At 38.3% G+C, this 17819-nt stretch overlaps 1 protein-coding gene across 1 annotated transcript in view; it reads left to right on the top strand.

Moving 5' to 3' along the window:
• Positions 1-3807: 3807 nt before the first annotated feature.
• Positions 3808-17819, top strand: part of OSBPL10 (oxysterol binding protein like 10) — an 83607-nt gene continuing 69595 nt past the window's right edge. The window contains exons 1-3 of the mRNA XM_026681345.2: positions 3808-3936; positions 8755-8946; positions 11950-12160. Of these exons, the coding sequence (XP_026537130.2) occupies positions 3808-3936; positions 8755-8946; positions 11950-12160 (532 nt within the window). The remainder of the gene's footprint in view (positions 3937-8754; positions 8947-11949; positions 12161-17819) is intronic.

The following is a 17819-nucleotide window of genomic DNA, read 5'->3' as shown; positions in this document are numbered from 1 at the left end:
CCTGGCCATTATACAAAAAGTGACTGAGTGATATACAACAATCAGTGAAAACAACAAATATATAAAATAATTGTAGACATATAAAATTATTACAAATTTAAAATGCTATAAAATTAAAATATACAAACCATATAATCAACTTCTGTGGAGCCATCAGGTTCTCTGGAATGGTGGTAAAGCTAGGTCTCAAGGTTTTGTGGGCATATAATCTAGAGTGATAATGTCAGCTTTGGAAGCCGTATTGAGATTTGATGCTCCCAAGTTGCCACAGTTGGGTCTGTGAAAGTGGGAGGGAGGAATTCATTTGAGTATAAAATAAAAATTATTTGGTTTGGTTCAAGGTCACTGAGTGTGGCGTATAAGGAAATGGGAATCTTACTTTAGGGCGGATGGTGATTGGACCATGTGATGTGATGGCTAAGGGGGGATGGATTTGTGGTTTTGACTTTTGCAAGGAACTTTCAATTTCGGGATTCAACAGATGTGCCAGTTTACTATCCAAATAAAGATACCTTTGAGATATGTCTGTCTCAGAGTAATTGATTGGAATGGAGGTTTGCTGGAACGCTGACATCCCGAAACTCCTACAAACTCCAGCACCCCAAAAGGGGGCTGTCAGGGGTGCTGAGCCCCCATCACTGACTCCAAAATTGGAGCAGTGCAAAGACTCAGTGAAGATGAAGGGAAGAAGCTACAGAAGGGTCTAGGGGGATTGACACCAGAGAACTAATTGAGGCCCCCAGCCCCGCTTCTTAAGAATTTTTTCAAGTGATAGAAGCTGCAGAAGAGAGACGGAGATCAGGCAACCAGCCTCAGGAGACAGATTCATGGAAAAGCTGCCAGATGGAGCTGAATCCAGAGGTGAGACTGGAGGAGAATCTGCCTGAATGCCTTTCCTTCTCCAGCCCTCTGAGGGTGGCCCATGATACAGAGTGAAGAAGTGAGGGAACGTTGGAATCAAACAACTCCCAAGACTGAACCCTGGTGCTTCCATCCCAAAGCCAGTTGTTGGCAAGGATCCCAGAGCAATTCCAGCCACTTAAGGTAGAAAGTTATGTATCACAGCCACAACCTCTCCAGACAAGCTGGGTCTTAATGCAGTCCACCTTTACTTTCCCTAGTCAAAATTTCGACAGTGGTTGGAGATTACCTAAGGATCACCCCAGCCCAGCAGACCCAAGCAGCATGGGAGAGACAGCAGATACAGCCAGCATTGGGTACGTTACAAACCCCAATTCCTTACCCTCCACAACCAGCAAGGAGATTACTCCCTTCAGAGAGTATTCCTCCAGGGTGGGGATTTTATCCTGGTCAAGGGTGGGCCCAATGCCAGTGTATCCAGTTATCCAGCACCCGTTGCACCACTTGGTTCGGGAACACCCTGGACCCAAAGAGAAGCAGCAATCCCTTCTCAACAAAGGGATCTGCATAGGCAGCAGACTACAACTCCCTGCTTCTTCCCAACCCGGAGAAGAATTCTATAAACAGGCCCTGCTTAGCAGGTTCCAATTCAATCGCCCTTTGGAGTACCCTTACAGGGCCCCTACATTTCACAGCCAGCTCAACACATTCCAGCTCAGCCTGCAGCTGCTATGCCAACCCCCCCACCAAATCAAGTGGCTTTCAAAGCAAGATTTTTTTTTTAATTTTATTGATTTTTAAAAACAAACATAAACAAACAAAACATAAAAGCATAAAACATCTTTTTGGAAAGCAGCTTGATCCCGGGTTACATCTCTTCGTACAGACACAAATTCAAATTCATGCTCATTTTATATACCATTCCATATCTTATTACCATTCTACATTTTCTATATAGCTTCTCCCCTCTTTTAACTTTCTTAATTTTATTTTATTTATTTCATCTCAGTTCAGATCATTATACTTATATTCTTTGTCTGTCCTGTTTCCAGCTGTCTATTATCTTTTCTCATTAAATAAAATTTCTCCTGTAATCACTGATTGGAGTATGACGTCTTTATCTCTTTCCCCTAAATTTATAACACTTAGTATAATACATAACTTCCATTCAGATTCTGCTTTAGTACATTCTAAAGTTACACACTATATTTTAAAAAGAGAAAAAATTATAAATATATAATATAATTAAAACAACAATGCATACCAATTCAAATCTATCATTAATATTAATATTCATTTAAATCTTAAACATTTTACATATTACTTTTCAAACAAGTATCATATTTCTATGGGAACACTTATAAACTTTCCATAGTTATTTCCCCCCCACTTCACTTATATTTTAAAACATTGTGTCATTAAAATGTTCCCATTCCTTCCTAATTCAATTCTCTCATTTATTTCATTTCATTTATTTTGTTCACAAAGGTTTCGCTGAATTACACTGAGTATTTTATCCCACTTTTTAATCATATGTTGTTTCCAATTTTTTAACATTATTTCTAATACAAATATAACAATACAATCTTATGTACCTTTGCAGAATGACTTTTTCAGTTAAGTTTTTACCCATTATCTCTAAATAAGTCCTGTTTCTTTACATCTTGCTCCACACCTTTGTAGCTTCTCTTCCCTTCCTTCCTCCCTTGCTTCTTCTCTCTGCCCTTTTTACCCCCTTGTCTCTCCACCTCCATTTCCCTCTTCTTTGTTCCCCTTTTCTGTTGCTTTCTAACATTATATCCACTTTTCACCTTATTTTTCCCTTTTTTGGTTGTTTTTTTTAAGTCTTAAAGTCTCCATTTTCTTTCCCTCCTTTCCCCTTTCTTCCCCAAGTAAAGTTACTTGTTCGTTAAAGATGGCTTCTTCTTTGTCCCAATCTTCTTGTTGCGCAGTCTTTTCTTGTAGTTTCTCGTAGGTACAGATCGCCATTTCTAAGAATTGAAAAACAGAGCCAAGAGAGCCCTTCCCTTCTTGTTCCTCTTCTTTGTATTTTTTAAATTCCATTTTCAGTTCATCCACAAGTGATACCATTGTAAAAATTTTTTCCAAACAACCACCCAAGTGTTTTTAGTCATTCAAATATAATTTCCAAAAGTCCCAAAGTCACCAAGCAATCCAAATACACACAAGCTGTTTCTTTTAACACTTTTTTCTTTTTTCACTTTCTCTTCCTGGGGTTACTGTTTAGTTACAAAGTTCCAGTTAAAATGTATCTTTTAGAAGTCTTGTTAGGATTGAATCAGATTTTTTAAAATTCTAGGCAGTCTCCTCTTTCCAAATCCTGCTCTTATTCTTTTCCTCTCTCTTCCCACTTACAGCAAAAAAAGTTTTTTTTTAAAGTGTTCAGAAATCCTTATTATCCCCTTGACATTTAATTATCCAGTTTAATTACCTATTGATGCCAAAGCGGGTTTTTCCGATTTCTCGTTCATCTCTGTTCTCTGTCAACGTTAGGAAGGAGAGTGAAAAAAAACTTTCCCTTTTCACTTTCATTCGCTGCTTCCGAATCTTCCTTGGGAGCGATGTATCTTTTTTAAAATTTAAATTCCAGGATACCTTAGTTGTTGCTTCTTATCCCAGTCAGCCAAAACTTTCACTTCTTAACTTCCTCCTGCACTTTCTTTTCCAGATGAGTGCTTCTTTGAGGCGGCCATTTCTGACCGCTGATCTTACCACCTTTGGGAAAGGGTAAACTCCCTTTCCTCAACCCTGCTGGGATCTCCCCCCTCTTTGCCACCTCTACGGGGTGGCTTAGCCCCGAAGCCAACTGACTTGGGACGCTTCAGCGGCGAACCCAGGCAGAAACCGCTCACGATCGCGGATTCCTGCCTGCCACCAAAGCCCTGCAAACCGGAAGTCTCTTCAAAGCAAGATTTGACGGACAGCATGAATACTCTGCTTATTTCCTTACTCGAATCTGGTCCCACACGGATCAATTTGGAAACCAATATGCAACATCATGACCTGGTTTCCACAATCACAGATGGAATGAATGAGGGTGATGCTTCAGATTGGGTAGCTCAATTGCACTAAGAGGAAGCACCAGAACTACAGGATATCAATGCCTTCCTTCAATTCTAGGTTTAGGTTCGAGAATCCTGATAGAATTGGGGAAAGTGAAGACAAAATAGTGGAAATGAAACAAGGCAAGCGACCCTTAAAAGACTTTGTATGGAACTTTAGAAGGTTTGCAAGCAATCTCAGGAATTGGCCTGACAGAATACTTCTGCACTACTTTTAGAATGCAATTGACCCAGAAGTTAAAAAATCCTGCAACATCAGAGGAATACCACAGATAGGATTGATATGCCATGTCTCTTAGGCTGGACTGAGAAATCAACCCACGTGAGAAATCAACCCACCCTCTGAAGGCCCTCCTAAGACAACGGTGGCCAGACGGCCTCTGACCAGACCTGCTGAAGCTGCTTCTTTTTTTTTTTTTTTTTTTTTTTTTAAATAAATTTTATTAAATTTACAATTAAAAACATATCGACATTACATACACAAAAGGAAAAAACAAAAAAAGAACACTCGGTCTTACAAACTGGAAAGAAAAGAGAAGAGGAGATGTAAAAGAAAGAAAGAAACAAAGGAAGAGAAAGAGAAAAAAGAAAAAAAAAAGATGCGTTTAAAAACAAACAATATCCTTTTTGACAGTCTGCAAGATCCAATTCTCCTACCTTAATTTGAATACACACATCTTATCGATATCTATGCTTAAATTACCCATTGTCCATTAAGCAGTTTATCTCTGGACTAACCAATTATACCAAGAGTTCCAATTATCGTAAAATGTTGAAGATCCCCTCCCCACAGAAGGGAGCAAGGAACTTCCGGCCCAAGAAATCCTCCCCTCAGAGGCAGATGAAGAAGAGGGGCCCATGGTGAATGTGGCCATTCATCCTTTTTACAGTTAAGGTGAAGTTGGTGGTGCCTGATACGGGGCACGGGAGATAGAAGCAGTAATAGATACCGGGTGTTACAGATGCCTTATTGGCCTCCCCATCGTTGAACAATTAGGAATAAAGACTAAAGCCCTGAAATGCCCAATCAGGTTTGAACAAGTAGACAGAACTTTAAGTGGAGGAGTTCCCACCACTCAAATTACAGAGCTAATCAAACTAGAGATGGGCAGACACAGCGAGATTATATGTTTTGTAGTGACTCCAAAAGTGTAGGAATCTATAATAGTGGGACTTGTTTGGCTGGATAAATGGCCCCTAGCATCAAGTGGGAAGAGGGATACCAAAAAATCATAATAGGGGTTGGCCCATTATCCCCCTCCCTCCCACAAAGAAACTACCACCCAACAAAGATCCCCAACCAGCAGCCACCATTTCAGACTATCCTCCAGGCAAGCCCTAAGTCCCTAAAGAATACAGATATTTGGCTGAGGTTTTCTGAAGAGGAATGCAACATTTTAACACCTCCCCCCCCAATTGAGCCACTGATTGTGCCATAGAGTTAGAACCTGGGGCAAAACTGCCCAAACCAAAGATGTATTCCATGACACCAGCTGAAATGACCGAGTTGAGAAATTACATCAACAACAATTTGGACAGAGGTTTCATTGAACCTGCCAAATCTAGGTTGGCAGCCCCAGTATTGTTTAAAGAAAAAAAAGATGGCGGCATAAGATTATGTCTGGATTTTAGGGGTATGAATGCAGTGTGCATAAAAAACATGTATCCCCTCCCCCTCATGAAGGACTTATTAAATCACCTGTCTAAAGGCAAGATCTTTACCAAACTAGATCTGAGAGAAGCCTACTACTGAGTTTGCATAAAGGAGGGAGACAAATGGAAAACTGCTTTCAACTGCCCTCTGGGTAGTTTCCAATTCCAAGTCACACCTTTTGGAATCCAGCCCCCCCCCCAGTATTTATGCAACTCATCAATGAAGTATTGCATCCACACCTATACAAAGGGGTTCTTTACTTGGGTGACATTCTTATATTCAGTGAAACCATAGAAGAACATGTCAAATTGGTCCGACAAGTACTGAAAAAACTTTTAGCCACCAAGTTAAATGTAAAGCTGTCAAAATGTGAATTACATAAAAAGTCATTGGATTACCTGGGTTACTGAGTGTCTAACCAGGGGTTTGAGATGGACCGTGGAAAAGTGAAAGAGGTGCTAGACTGGCAATCCCCCAAAACATGTAAGCAACTTCAAAGCTTTTTGAGTTTTGCAAATTTCTATAGACAATTTATTCCTTCATTTGCCAAGGTCGCCCTCCCTTTAACAGAGTTACTGAAAATTGGGCCTTCCCCAGCCAAACCAAAACCCAATCAACCCCTTGCTTGGACAATAGACTGTCAAAAATCTTTTGAAACATTAAAATGCCTATTTGCCGCTGAGACCATCCTCTGGCACCCAGATCCTACCAAATCTTTTATAATCCCAGCTGATGCTAGTGATGTGGCTGTTTCAGCAATTCTTCTCCAGAAGAACTCTCAAGACCAGCTAATGCCTTGCACTTATGTGTCCAAAAAGTTGACAGTGTAGGTGGGCGGTTTGGGAAAAAGAGGCGTTTGCCAAGCGATGGGCTTTACTATCTTGGAGGCATTTCCTGGAAGGAGTGAAGGAGCCTTTTGAGGTGTGGACTGACCATAAGAACCTCGAGGCTCTAAAGACACCTCGGAATCTATCACTTAAACAAGTCCTCTGGGCTCAATACTTCAAGAGATTCAACTTTAAATGAAATATATCCTGGGGGGACATATTGGCAGGTGCCTTGTTGAGAAAACCCCAATTTGACAGTCGCCGGGAAGTGGTAGTGCAAACTATGATATCAGAAGCCCAACCCGCAGGCCAAGTAACCACCCAAGGCCAAGCCAACTGCAGTCCCAGATGCCTAGAAGACAAACTGACAACCAAATTGAAAGCAGGACCATGGTTTGTTGAACATCAAACTGATTTGACAATGAATGAATGGAACCAAAATTGGCTTGGAAGGGAACCAAAATTTATGTATCCAATACTTTAAGACTGATGGTATTGAAATGTAGCCATGACTCACGATTGGGGGAACACTTTGGGTTCTTAAAAACCTTACTTTGTTGATACTGTGTTGTCTAATATTGTAAGAGGTGGTAGTATGGGAGGGCTTCTCCTAAAGTCTACCATCATTTCTACAGTTTTGAGTTGTTCAGTTCCAGATTGTTCCGGTTACACAAGGAGGCAAGTTGTACAACCTCCTGTCTGTATGCGGATTCATCGTTATCTCGAATGAGACCAATCGTATCATCTGCAGACTTCAGTATTTTAACAGATGGATCGTTTGAGATGCAGTCATTGGTATATAGGGAGAAGTGGAGAAAGGACATAGCCTTGGGGGCCCTGTGCTAATTGTACAGGTATCAGATGTGATTCTGCCTAGCTTCACCTGATGCTTCCTCATGGTTAGGAAGCTTATGATTCACTTACAAGTATGTTCAGGTACCATTAGCTGGTTTAGTTTAGTTAGAAGAATGTCTGGAATGATGATATTAAATGCTGAACGGTCTACAAAGAGGACCCTTGCGAAGGTATTTGGAGATGTTGTAGGATATAGTGCAGAGCCATATTAACAGCATCATCTGTCGATCTATTTGCTCGGTATGCAAACTGCATGGGATCTAACAGTGGAACCGTGATGGTTTTTAGATGGGACAGCACTAACTTTCAAAGGTTTTCATAACTACAGATGTTAGAGAAACTGGTCTGTAGTCATTCAGTTCCCTGATGGAGGGCTTCTTTGGCACTGGGATGACAGTAGAGCATTTGAAGCAAGAAGGAACATAGCACATCTCTAGTGATTTATTGAAGATTCAGGTGAAGATGGGGGCCAAATTGGTCAGACAGACTTTTAAGCAAGAAGGATTAATTTTTGATTGAAATATCCAGAAATATCCTGGTTTTTTTAGTTGGTTTTTCATTCTGAAGATTCCTGTTTTGTTATCTATTGCTGCCAAGTTAAACAAAGCAATGATGTATCATGTTACAGACAAGCAAATGTGGCTGACATTTGAAAAAAAGATTGTTTGGTGTAGTATATGCAGTACTTATTTGAAAGCTTTTTAAAAAAGTTTGATGAAATAATAATGGTTATGGAAAGTATTCAGATTCATCTAATCATAGATAAATTAGATTCAAAAAAGGAATGTGTTCTGAAAGCAGTAGATTCATTGGAAAGAAATATGAACTCTGTAGACTTAGTCCCATAGGTGTTTTTTCAAGAGGCAACTGGACTTTCTGGTTTTTCTTTGAAGACGTTTCACTTCTCATCCAAGAAGCTTCTTCAGGTCTGTTTCTTGGATGAGAAGCAGAACATCTTCAAAGAAAAACCAGAAAGTTTAATTGCCTCTTGAAAAAACACCTTTAGGACAACCATGACCTGGATGATTGAGAATCTCCGTAGAGATCTATAGACTTAGAATTCAGATTTAGAATTGAGTTGATCTCACATGCCTCTCTGAACTTCAAGCTGAATTCTTTTACAACAGCAGAAACCTGATTGCTATTTTCAAAAGTGTGCTGGGTATATGGCTGTCAAACTATCAAATACCTGAACTTCCATTCTTTTCATCAAGAGGTCATAGAAAAGATCAAGACTCCTCTTTAACAAGATTTTTGACATTTAATTGACAGTAATTTTAGATTACATTTTATTTTATTGAATTAGATGTCTTGTTTTTTGACTATTTTGAATGCCACACCAATAAAAATATTACTTTAGAAAAATAAATAACAACAATGCTTTCATTTCTTCACAAATACAAATATGTTTTTGTTATTTAGGAGAAATCCTCATTTTGCATATCATTTTACTTTAACTCTCTAATTTTTCTAGAGCACTTTGACCTCACAAGGAAAAAGCTTGACTTTGTTGCCCCTTGGAACAACTAACTCCACATCTCTCAATTCTCAAAAAATTGTAAATCAGAGTGGGCCTCCAGTTGTCACCATTACACATCACAAATCCCCTGTGGTAGCCCGAAAAACCAAACCTCAGTATCCCTGCCAGCTTCATGGAGTCAGAGAAGTAAGAATTATGTGAAATTCTTCTACGGGTGAAAATGTGATGTAATCTATGGAGTACATGATTAGATATTCATTTATATATTTTTCTTCTTGGTACTATAGAATACTATAAAAATTTAATACTAATAATTTGTCTAAATAGTTGAAATTCTTAAAAGCTAGCTACTAATTTTATTGTTTTTTTATAATTTTATTTATACATTTTTCTTTAACATATATAAGTGCTTAATAAATAGTGTATTGTCTGAGTCAATTTACATATACATAATGATAGTAATAATAATATTCTTATATATTATGGTATTCTTCCAACTTTTAATTTCTACCTTTATTATCTAACCATAACAAATAAATCCCAGGTTAAAAAATATTCTGTATCTTCTTTGTCCTATATCTTTAATGTTAACCTATCCATTTTCACACAATCTAATATTTTTAAATTATATTTTCATCTGTAGGAGTTTCCTCACTTTTCCAATGTTTACATGCAAATGTTCCAACTACATGTAAAAACATGTAATATTAAACATGTATATAGCAATTATTTTTTTAAAAGGGAACGCCTCAACTGTGAAAGCTTTTGCTAATGGAACTGTGGTTTGAATGCTTCATAAAGAGGCAAAACATTGAGGTTATAGATGGTAAATTTTTAAATATAATGGGATTTTTTAAAAAAGGATTTGATACATCATGGTATATAACATAACAGTCGAATTTCAAACCTAGCACATAATGTACTAAGAATTGGGTAAAGCAATTCTCTTTTGTATAAATGTTGTATCTTTGCTATTTTCCATTAGTCCAGTTTCCTATAAGGTGTATTAACATACCTTATAATTGGATTTGAAATTTTAAAGTTGTTAGGGTACTGGTTAGGTTGCCTCTCTTAAAAATCAAAGCTATATATTATGACTACTTAAATTCAGGCTTTGTAGCATGTTATCGTTAGTAGTACAATGTTGGCAGTTGAGGTTAGATTAAATATGTCAGCAACATGTCAAGGCAGTAGCTATTGTGTCAGTTGTGATTGTTTTAATTCAGGGTGAAGATGAGTGGCATTATTTGATTCTGTTGGCTGGTGATGATCTTTAGTTTAGAATATATCATGCATGTTCTCATAAGAAGCTGTCTATAGCCAAAATAATTGCTAATGTAGAGACAGCCAATAAGAAAGCATCCATTTACCAGATGAAAGACTGTTAAGATGGCTTTCTGCTACCTGTCTAGTTCTCACCTTGCTCACTTTTATCTGCTTTTTCATTTAAAGATGCTTACAGAATCTATGTTGTTCCAGATAAGTTTTGAAAATAAAGATCAATCTAAAACCTGATTTTTAAAAAAATAAAGATTCCTATACATTTTCTGTTGCACTGCTTTTAGTATAATCTTATATTATTAAGTACTCCCTAAAAATCCAAACACCCAAAAATGAACACAAATGAACAATAAAAACAATACAATGAAACTTTGGGAAAGATGGATTTATTGTAACAATATGCAAGTATAAGGTTCGTCATACCACCCTTGGACTCTATATGCATCTAATTATAGTCTTTGTATACATTTTGATTCTGAGAAACACTTTCTAGGGGTAATGGACAAACTAATATCTCTACCTAGTAACAGTGTTCTCCCAATTGTTAGACCAAGATGCAGTCTTTATTGCATTATACCAGTTGTCCAATATACTCCATAAGCAAACCATATCCATATTTTAACAGTTTTCTACTCTTTACTATTATAATAAAGAATAGTAAAAAAAACTTCCCTATTTTTTCAATCTTCTCAAAGTGTTTATGAGTTTATCACTGTATTTGTCATAAAATCTTTGTAATAGTCCTTGTAGCATTTTCTCACTTCATTTCATCCCAAGTCATTATGAATCTTTATTTTTATTTTTAGTCGTTTTATTATGGGCACGTTTAACTTTCTCTACATATTTCATTGCACTTTTTATTTCCATCAAAGTTTCCCTTTCTCTCCTTCTTTAAGTGTACTCTTTCAGTACATTCTTTACAACCATCTTTTATTTATTTATTTATTTATTTGATTTGCCAATTGTTTACAAGATAATAAGTATAAGTGTATACATAGTTGTGAATACATGAAATGGGTACATATAAGAAAAATACAAGAATAAGAGAAACAATAGGACAGGGACGGTAGGCACGTTGGTGCGCTTATGCACGCCCCCTACAGACCTCTTAGGAAAGGGGTGAGGTCAATAGTAGACAGTCTAAGGTTAAAGTTTTTGGGGTTTGGGGAAGAAACTACAGAGTCGGGTAGAGTATTCCAGACATTGACCACTCTATTGCTGAAGTCGTATTTCCTGCAATCAAGTTTGGTGCGGTTAACTTTGAGTTTGTATCTATTGTGTGCTCTTGTGTTGTTATGGTTGAAGCTGAAGTATTCATTGACAGGTAGGACATTGCAATGTATGATTTTACATACCATGCTTAAATCAGACCGAAGACGGCGTAATTCAAGGTTTTCTAGTTCTAGAATTTCAAGTCTGGTGGCATAAGGTATTCTACAACGAGTAGAGGAGTGGAGAACTCTTCTTGTGAAATATTTCTGGACTTTCTCAATTGTGCTAATATCAGATACGTAATGTGGGTTCCAGACTGATGAACTGTATTCGAGTATTGGTCTAGCAAATGTTTTGTATGCTCTGGTTAGTAGTGTGATATTACCAGAGAAAAGCTACGTAGGATTAGGTTAACAACTCCTAATGCCTTTTTGGCTATGTAGTTGCAGTGGGCTCTAGCTTTTAGTATATTCATGTTATATAACTTTCTGTTATCCTCATTTCTGCTACTTTTTCATAAAGGACTCATATTTTCTTATCAATTAGTCTATTTTCACTCTACTTTATTTTACTTTTTATACCCATTTAAAAGGGTAACATTATATCGCATCTCAGAGAATGGGATGCCATGGAATTAACTTTTTGTGAAATTAGATTTTGTATTTATATAAATTTGAATAAAATATGTACTTGCAGATTATGGCCCAAGTGGAAGGACAACAGAAGAACCTTGTGCAAGGCATTGAATCCCTTCCAGGTTCTGGTCCTCTTTCTGCCTTTGATCAAGACTTGCTGCTTTTAAAAGCTACTTCTGCTGCTGCTCTCAGTTGCCTGGGAGAATGTCTGCATTTGCTTCAACAGAATATAAGCCAAGTGAGTGTAGCCCGGAACAGGACATTGCTTTCAGGTGTGTAGTTGGCTGGTTTCTTACTTTATTTTTTGTTGTCCCTTACTGCTCATATGGTAGTTGCCATATGACTAGCTACAGTAGATGAAAACTTCATGTGGTTTTTAATCAAAATATATCAAAAGGGGATCATGGAATCTCAGTGAATAACAAACTATGCCAATATTAAAATTTATTGAGAATAACACGAAAGTCATTTCAACAGTATTTATACATATACCTGGGAGAGAAAATCATAAAGATGTTTTTACCAATAATATATGAATGCATACTGTACCAAAGCATTATTTTTAAATTAGATTAATTCAAAGAACTATAATGAAGATGTTGAATCAATGTATTGTAGTTCTAAATGCCTATGTGAAGGTACGGAGTTATTTAGCTGTTCTTGCTTTTAATTTTTTTTTAATGATGAGGTAATTGTACCTGTCTAACTGCTATATATGTCTGTCTGTCCATCCGTCCATCCATCCATCCATCTATCATCCATCCATCTGAGATACTGTCCACCTCCCCAATAGACTCTGGGAAGCTTACAGAACATAAAAAGATAAATAGAAAATAAATTAAAAATTTAAAACTATGCAGAAAAACTGGAATCAAGAAAATGGTATTTGGAGATAAAGTCTTCTTACCACATCAACCACCTCCAGCAGTGAGTGCCCCTTTGGAGTCCAAAGACAACTGGCAAAACCAAGTTTTAATGCCCTTCCAGAAGGCCAAATGGGTGGGAGTAGAGTATTCCACAGGGTCAAGGTCACAGTACAAATGTTATTTTCCTGTCTGCTGGAATCCCTTAGCTGATAGGTACAAGTATGGTGGGCCAGTTCCATTAGAGTAAGATGGCTCCTCAAATACGCTGTACCCATGTCATGTAGCATTTCAAAGGTAATAATCAACACCTTGTATTGGACCTGGAAGAAACTGGTAAATAATGCAGCTTGTGTAACAGCAGTGTTATATGTGACACCCTAAAGGCCCCCAGAATTGTGCATGCCACTGCATTCTGTACCAACTATAGCTTCTGAATATTCTCCAAGGGTAACTTCATTAGATTAAATTGCAGTAATCCAACTGAGATATGGGTATGAGATATCACTGTGCTCAGCATCTCGTGATCCACTTAAGGATGAAAATTTTATGTGAAAAAGTTGCACATAAAGTTGTGCAAAGGCCCTCCTAGCCATGACTGACAACTGCTCTATGAGCAGGAGTCATGAGTCCAGGAGAACTCCAGATTGTGCACTTGGGTAGTACAACCATATCCAGAATTAAAGATGATAACCACTGGATCCTGAGGTATCTTGCACCCACAATCATTCTGTCTTGTCAGGATTCAACTGACAAGCTTGTTGTCCTCCATCAAGACCCCAGACACTGGGAAAGAACAGCCACAGCATCACCAGGATGTCATCAGCATACTGATAATATCTCATCCCATGGTGTTGGATGATCTCACCCAGCAATTTCATATAGATATTTAAAAAGAGTGCAGAGAATACCAAATCCTGTAGCACCCCACAAAGGAGAGGCCATGTTTTTATTTATTTATTTATTTATTTTTGTCAATTGCTCACAAAATAATAGGTATAAGTAAAAACATAGCTATGAATACATGGATACATATAAGAAAAATAAAAAATAAAAATAAAACAAACAATAGTACAGGGATGATAGGCACGTTGGTGCATTTATACATGCCCCCTACAGACCTCTTAGGAAAGGGGTGAGGTCAATAGTAGACAGTCTAAGGTTAAACTTTTTGGGGTTTGGGGAAGAAACCAGAGTCGGGTAGAGTATTCCAGACATTGACCACTCTGTTGCTGAAGTCGTATTTCCTGCAATCAAGTTTGTTGCGATTAACCTTGAGTTGTATCTATTGTTTGCTCTTCTGTTGTTATGGTTGAAGCTGAAGTATTCATTGATGGAGGTAGGACATTGCAATGTATGATTTTATATACTATACTTAGATTGGACTGAAGGCGGCATAGTTCTAGGTTTTCTAGGTCTAGAATTTTGAGTCTGGAGGCATAAGGTATGCCTCCAGACTCCTCTACTGCAACGAGTAGAGGAGTGGAGAACTCTTCTTGTGAAATATTTCTGGACTTTCTCAACTGTGTTAATATCAGATACGTAATGTGGGTTCCAGACTGATGAACTGTATTCGAGTATTGGTCTAGCAAAAAAAAATTTTTAAATAAACTTTTATTTGGGTTTTCACACATACAAAATACAAGTAAAGCATCTTTTTTGAAAATAGTAAAAGAGGCGAATAGTTATTATTCTCAGCCGAAGCTGCTCCGAAACTACCAGAAACGAAGGCAGGCAGGCAGGCAGAACGGAGCACTGGATTGAACCGAGGGCGGCGGGGTGGGGGTGAACGGGCGCTTTGGAGGAGCTGCGCCAACAGGAAAAGCCACCCTGCCGGCTTCTTTGAAGCAGTTTCTTCCTGGGCTGGTGGAGGAGCAAGAGAGCGACTGAGAGAGGAACGAGGCGGGAGGAAACCGAAGCCACTGAGCCGGAGAGTAGGACAGGCTTTGGTTGCTTCCTCCCTCCCCTTCTTTCATTTGTGTCCTTGATCCCTGATCCCAGCAGCATTCACTGAAGGGGAAGAAAGCCGCCATTTTTTTATTTTATTTTTATTTGCGGCCCAGTACAAAGTGATCCACGGACCGGTACTGGTCCGTGGCTTGGTGGTTGGGGACCCCTGTTCTAAATTATTCCCATGCTTAGGAATAGTTAAAAGAATAAGACCTCCCCACCCCCTTGTGTCTCTCAGGTTACATGGGCCAATCTTAGTCCAGATGTAGCTTCCCAGTAAACCTCAACAGGTGTCCATTGACATAACCTTGATTCTCACGGTGGCTGGTGGATGTTATGGCTTGCCAGCTGAGGCACCCCATTCTTGAGTCCCCCCCATGATCTCCCCCTCTCCCTTGAATGGCAATCAAGAAATGAAGCAGAAATAAGTTTGGCTTCAGCTGAAGTTGTTTTGCAGGCTGACACCCAGCTGAAGGATGTCCACATTATTTCATCTAGGACCCTCTGGAGCTGCAGTGCAATAACTTTTTCTACCACCTTTCCTAAAAAAGTAGAGGTGATAAACTGGATGGGAAATTGTGCTGGCAGATTGGGCCTAATGATGGTTTCTTGAGGTGGGGGTGGATCGAGGCATCATTAAATGATGCCAGAAATACCCCTCCTGCAATGATGTAATCACTGCCTGGACTCACCTGCTGGTTGCTCTCTGAGGGCTTTTACCATCCAGAAGGTACAAGGATCTAACAAGGACAGCTGCAAAGAACCTATCTATTACCTCAGGTCCAATAGGGTCAAACTGTTCCTGGATAACTAGGCAAGTCTGTTCCCTGGGTATCTCTAATGGACCTGCTCCGTGTGTGATCTCAAACTAAACAGATCTGAGCAATTTTATCAGATGCTTGACAGCCCTGTGAGTGTTTGTGTGAGCTTTCCTTCCCAAGGAGGGACCAGGGCCATCAGGCAACACTCTGTGGATGCAACAAGAATGGAGAAATAGTGGTGTTTCACTGCTCTTACCATCATCATGTAGGCCTTAATAGTGGCTGTGACTTATATCCAGTTGGTTTGTTCTGAGTTTTCTTCCAGTGGCACTCTAGCAGTCATTTGGGCTTTTTCAGCACCCTCACCTCCTCTGCAAACCACAAGGATTTTTGGGAGCATAGGGCCATGAGAGGGTGCATGGGCACAATCATTTCAGAATAACAGAGTTGGAAGGAACTTTGGAGGTCTTCTAGTCCAACCCCCTGCTAAGGCAAGAAACCCTATACCATTTCAGACAAATGATTGTCCAATCTCTTCTTAAAAGCTATAGGCTTTGGCTGCTTTTTGATTCAAGATTGTGGCCAAAACCTCCCAGGGCTCCCATGGGAGATTTCCCCAGCTGCTGGAACCTAAGCAAGTCCACAAGGCCCAGTCTGTCTGCTATCTTGGATTCAAAATATATTCATTCTTTTTTTAAATCAAAGAAATGCACCACTCTAAAGTAGCAGTCTTTCAATAGTTTTGAATTTCAACCATGTCAATTTGAAACAACATTCGTATTTGAGATGCATGACAAAAAAACCCCAATGTTTCTCATATGAATCTGAAATTCTACTATTCAAAGAAAACCCTAACATGTAAGCATTTCTTACTTAGTTGATCACACTGGTATAGTTTGGCTCAGCATATGAAATTTTGATTCTATAAGTATAAACAATCAGATGTCAAACCTACCTGATTGAATTCCTACAGTAGAGTTGAGTCATATTCTTAGACTTAGCAGTTGTGTCATTTTAAATGAAACTTTGTTTTCAAGCTGTGTTGATATTTCTTTCCTGTCTATGTATGCTTTGAATTATTTTGAGCTTGAGGTTTTTTACACAGTAAACCCGGGACTCTGGAGCCAACAGCATTACCTCTGTAGATCGCTTAAAGTAAAGTCACAAAGATCTAGCAGTGATATTTGCTTTGGTTTCAAGCCATTGGAATGTTTTAAGGCACAAAGCACTAGGCAAGCAAAAACAAAAGCTTCTGGAATTCTTTCTTTGTTTCATCACAAACAGTGCAGTGTGAACAAATGGCACTTGTAAAATTCTGGATAATCAGATAGTCTTCTCCTTGGAGTAGAAACTGCTTCAACTTTATTTTTAAGCTAAAAGACAGTTTGTTCATTCATCTATGCCTATATTGTTCTATTTGAAGCAGATTCTTGGCTGTGGTTGCTGCTATGAACGCCAAATGACTAAAGAAATTTCAGGTGCCAGCAGATTTTTTATAAAGAAACGTTAAGATAATTTTTAAAGTAAATAAATATATTCAGATTCAATTTTAGATGATTAATAGCACACTGAAATAAAAAAGTACCAGAGCATCTGTGTTAGCCTGGGTAAAAATACTAAACTGCTAAATGCCACATACCAGTCAAAAATTGAGTTTTTATTGATTTCAAAAGAACCAAGTATGAAATAATTTTACTGGAAGATTGTCATTTACAACAGATACTCAGAAAAGTAGATAAATATAGAAACATTTTGATAATTGCAGTGACAAAAGAAAAGTAAGATGGGTTAAAAATAGCAGGAGAAATTTTTGTCTAGGTTCTTGTCCTGTTTCCTTTGCGTTCCTGTTTTTGATTCATCAAAGCCTACCTTTGCTATTTAATGCCCAAAAGCCCTCCAGTAGATTATATCCATGAGAGATGTCTAAGAAAGAGGACCCAAAAGCCAATGTGATAATCACAACCTTTATTAAAGGTAAATACTTACAGGAGTAAACATGTAATGTCCCTCTGACAGACAACGGATATGTATGCTGTGTTCTCCCATGGCATGTCCATGGCAGAGGCTGGTTTGTAACACTTTTATAGCTATGTGCAAAATAAGTTTTGTGAAAAAGTAACTCATCAGCGAAGTGCTCTTCCCATGAACTCCTCAGTTTTTCTGTACTTGGCACAACCACATTGTGGGTTCTCAGATATATTCTGCATCATGCTGGGTATCATTTTTATACTCTGCACTTGGCAATTATTAAACATGGCATTGGTTTGGTTCAAAGTATATATGTACATAGGTTCTTATAAAGGGCAGCAGCAGGAACTTTTAAAATTACAATTTCCTTATGTCTCTTAAAACTTTCT

This window comes from Notechis scutatus, chromosome Z (genome assembly GCF_049901735.1).
Source record: "Notechis scutatus isolate UNSWTSFEM ecotype Mainland chromosome Z, rNotScu1.2, whole genome shotgun sequence".
In the NCBI taxonomy this organism is placed as follows: Eukaryota; Metazoa; Chordata; class Lepidosauria; order Squamata; family Elapidae; genus Notechis; species Notechis scutatus.
Note: the sequence above shows the minus strand (reverse complement) of the source record. Positions and strands in the feature narration are given on the sequence as shown.